Raw genomic sequence first — 4,132 nt, 5'->3', positions numbered from 1 at the left:
GCTGCCATCACAGGATGTGGCCCAGAAGTTAATTGACACCAGGGTGGATTGCAGAGGTCTTGAAAAAGAAGGGTCAACACTGCAAATATTGACTCTTTGCATCAACTTCATGTCATTGCCAATAAAAGCCTTTGATACTTATGAAATGCTTGTAATTATACTTCAGTATTTCATAGTAACATCTGACAAAAATATCTGAAGACACTGAAGCAGCAAACTTTGTGGAAATTAATATTTGTGTCATTCTCAAAACTTTTGGCCACAACTGTAGCTCGCATTCTGTATCATACAGCTATGAAAGTTATATATTTAGAACCACCTGCTCGATTGGAATTAAGCGACATCTGTGTCTTGAGTGTCCAAGAACGGTTTAGTTTTTTGTGTTCTGACTTGTAAAACAGAATGAATAAATAAGTAATGTAAACATTATCAGTAATTACCAGGAAACTCTACAACATTTGTTTTAAAATCACACCAAGATTGTTAAAACTGGCCTTAGGTTATTGAGCGATCTGATTAGGATTTACCCTCGTAGCAAGGCCTATTTATCATGTGGAGGTTTCATTCAGGTCTCTTTTTTTAAAAACACACTGTCTTTGGCAGGAGAAAGACCAGACTCAGAGGAACCAGAGCCAGGGACGTCCAAACCAACAAGAAGACACCAGTGTTCCCACTGTGGAAAGTGTTTTAACCAGTTAAGGGACCTGAAAGTTCACGAGATAATACACACAGGGGAGAAGCCTTACCACTGCTTCCAGTGTGGCAAGTGTTTTAAGCAGTTAGGGAACCTGAAACAACATGAGAGAATACATACAGTTGAAAAGCCTTACCAGTGTTCCCACTGTGGAAAGTGTTTTAACCAGTTAAGGGACCTGTACCGACATGAGAGAATACACACAGGGGAGAAGTCTTACCACTGCTCGCAGTGTGGAAAGAGTTTTAACGGGTCAGGGTATCTGAAAAAGCATGAGAGAATACACACATTGGAGAAGCCTTACCACTGCCCCCAGTGTGGAAAGTGTTTCAACCAGCCGGGGGAGCTGAAATGTCACGAGAGAATACACAGAGGGGAGAAGCGTTACCACTGCTCCCAGTGTGGAAAGTGTTTTAACAAGTTAGGGAACCTGAAACAACATGAGAGAATACACACAGGGGAGAAGCCGTACCACTGCTCCCAGTGCGGTAAGAGTTTTAACAATTTAGGGAACATGAAAAAACATGAGAATACACACAAGAAGCCTTACCACTGCTCCCAGTGTGGAAAGTGTTATAACCTTTTAGAGAACCTGAAACAACACGAGAGAATACACACTGCCTTACCACTGCTCCCAATGTGGAATGAGTTTCAACCAGCCGGGGGAGCTGAAATGGCATGAGAGAATACACACAGGGGAGAAGCCTTACCATTGCGGAAAGTGTTTCAACCAGCTGGGGGAGCTGAAATGCCATGAGAGAATACACACAGGGGACTTGCTGTCTTATATTGTTGACTGATAATGATTACCTGTTTTTACCATATGAACTTGAATTGTACAAAGTATACTAAAACATATATTTGTATGTTTTTATTAGAAAAAATGACTAGAATATGGAGTTTTAATATAGAGTAGGTCAGATTCCTTCTGTTTTAAATTGTCCTTTTTTAAACTCTGACACTGTGTGTGTGTTTATCTGTGTGTCATTCCTCCAGCACTGCAGATAATCAAGTGTTATTTGGATGTGATGCATTTGTTCCGTTGTTTACATTTGCAATGTTGGCCCAGTGATGATTTAATGAAATGAAAATGTTCACAGACTCTGTAATGCAAAATGTTAATTGTATGTGTCCACATATCTGAGTATGTGACTTGTGGTGGATGAATCAGAATTAGTTGGGTAACATAGATAATTAAGATGTCTTATCTGCATAATATGCTGATGTGATGTACTTGTTATTAGAATGTATCCCTTTGGACTCTGGTGATGGCAGTTGCACTTCTTCCCTCAGCTGGGGCTCAGTCACCTGGGGCCCAGAGAGGGAAGAGGTCAGGCTTGTCTTTTACATGTCCCTGGTGCTATGCAGAATATCAGGAAGGGAAGAGGACAGGAGGGAACATTGTCTTCATATGTGAATGTATCTGTTAAACTATGTAAAGGGATGGTGTGATTAATGGGGAACCAATTACTGGTTTCCACAATGTCTGTGCGCAAGTCACTCCCTCCTTTGGCATTGGGGGAGGTGTATGGCAGCGTCTGGAACCATTGTATGTCCTCTCTGATGTTGCACTTATCCTGGGATAGTGTATGACCTAGAGGCTCACTCCCCTCAGTGAGCTTGTCCAGGAGTGGGGTCAAGAAGGGGTTTTACTTGAGATGGGAGTATCTAGAGTTGACAATTGAGTTATGCCATTGGATGGGTTGGTGTTTTTGTGCAATGAAGTACCAGGAAAGAGATTAGAACCTCGTCTTAGGGACCAAACTGAATGATAAATTATAGCGAATGCTATCTGGCTACGGGATACTCCTTTCTCATTATAAAGTCTCACTTTGTGAACTGTTCCTAATATCTGTGGTTTGTTATGTCGACTAGGGGGGTGGATCTTTGCTATAAAAGATCTCAGTAGCCATTGTTTTGACACTCAACGGTTTATTATAAATAGTGAATTGTTGAAAGTCATTGCAAAGATGTAGTTTAAGTATAACTCTGATTGGTGTGTGAAGTTTGTCTCTCCTCATTTGGTAATACAGAAATTAACCACCACAGACGAAACTTGTGAAACTGACCTATTATAATCTCCTGTTCCTGGGAGTATCATCCTGCGTTGCAAACCAGCTGCCCCTGCGTCTTTGTATGAATAAAGTCCCTCCCAGGAACAGGAAACTATAAAGATATGTACTATAAAGATATGTGCTCATCACCTAATGCTTCAGGAATTCAAACTGTCTACACTGCGCTGTGTAACTGTTATTCTCTCTGAGCTCAGAAATAAAGAATCTTGGTTTGACTTGGACTCCAGCAGATCCTTATTTTATAATATCCACCACAACTCTCCCACGGATTGCTGTTTCATCATTGTCTCAAAGAAGAGTTCCTCATTCCACTTTCCTGGGTGCAAGCTTTCACTGGTTGAATAAACGTTTCCACGTCATTTCAACAAAACACCTTTTGTTTCATGGACTTGCAACCTAAATCCAATGACAGGTGACATCTTATGTTGATTTCATGTTGAATTGACTTTAGTAGACGACTCAAAGAAATGTAAATAGAAACTAGATGTTGAACTGACGTTTGTGCCTAGTGGGCTGGTTTGAATAAGCGGCAGGTGTTGGATCAATATCCACCTTAGTAGCTAAGTTTCCATGTAATTTGCAACAGATGTTCATGTGAATATTCTAAAATCTGCATTACACAATATATGCATTTTTCCACAAGAAATGTTTTTATCAGACAGACTTATTGCTGATCAAAGGCTTTATGAGACCAAAAAATACTTTTGCTGTTGAATTCCCATGTGCCGAATGGAAAAATACAAGTTAAAACCTCTTTGGGATATGGGGGCGCTGTTTTCACTTTGTAAAAAATCGTTCCCAAATTAAACTGCCTCGTACTCAATTCTTGCTCGTACAATATGCATATTATTATTACTATTGGATATAAAACACTCTCAGGTTTCTAAAACTGTTTGAATTATATCTGTGAGTAAAACAGAACTCTTTTTGCAGCAAACTTCCTGTCAGAAAGTGAAAAATCTGAAATCGAGGCTGTGTTCCAGGGCCTCCCTATTCATTTGCTTGAAATCTATGGATAAACATGCACTTCATACGCCTTCCACTAGATGTCAATAGGCAGTGAGAGGTGAAATGGAGTGTATAGCTTGATCTGAGGTCAAAAGAGAGCTCTTGGAATGACATGACCCCAATTTCCTTTGTTCAGGAAGGCGCGGGAAGGAACTCTGGATTGCCTTCTGAAGAGCTTTCGTTATAGACGGCTATTATCTCCGGCTTTGATTTTATTTGATAAATGTGATAATATCATCGTAAAGTATGTTTTTTCAATATAGTTTTATCAGATTATTGAAAGTTTATCGGGAGTTTTGGCGTGTTCCGTTCTCTGCGTTTGGTGACGATGGACAGCTTCGCGCCACTTGGCTAG

At 40.3% G+C, this 4,132-nt stretch overlaps 1 protein-coding gene across 1 annotated transcript; it reads left to right on the top strand.

Moving 5' to 3' along the window:
- Positions 1–470: 470 nt before the first annotated feature.
- On the top strand, positions 471–2,984 carry LOC129845351 (gastrula zinc finger protein XlCGF17.1-like; the record flags this gene model as incomplete). Its single annotated transcript, XM_055913243.1, has 1 exon — positions 471–2,984. A coding segment is annotated over one exon (906 nt), but the record flags the coding sequence as incomplete, so codon positions are not given.
- Positions 2,985–4,132: the final 1,148 nt, after the last annotated feature.

Source organism: Salvelinus fontinalis, unplaced genomic scaffold (genome assembly GCF_029448725.1).
Source record: "Salvelinus fontinalis isolate EN_2023a unplaced genomic scaffold, ASM2944872v1 scaffold_0283, whole genome shotgun sequence".
NCBI classification, from domain to species: domain Eukaryota; kingdom Metazoa; phylum Chordata; class Actinopteri; order Salmoniformes; family Salmonidae; genus Salvelinus; species Salvelinus fontinalis.
Note: the sequence above shows the minus strand (reverse complement) of the source record. Positions and strands in the feature narration are given on the sequence as shown.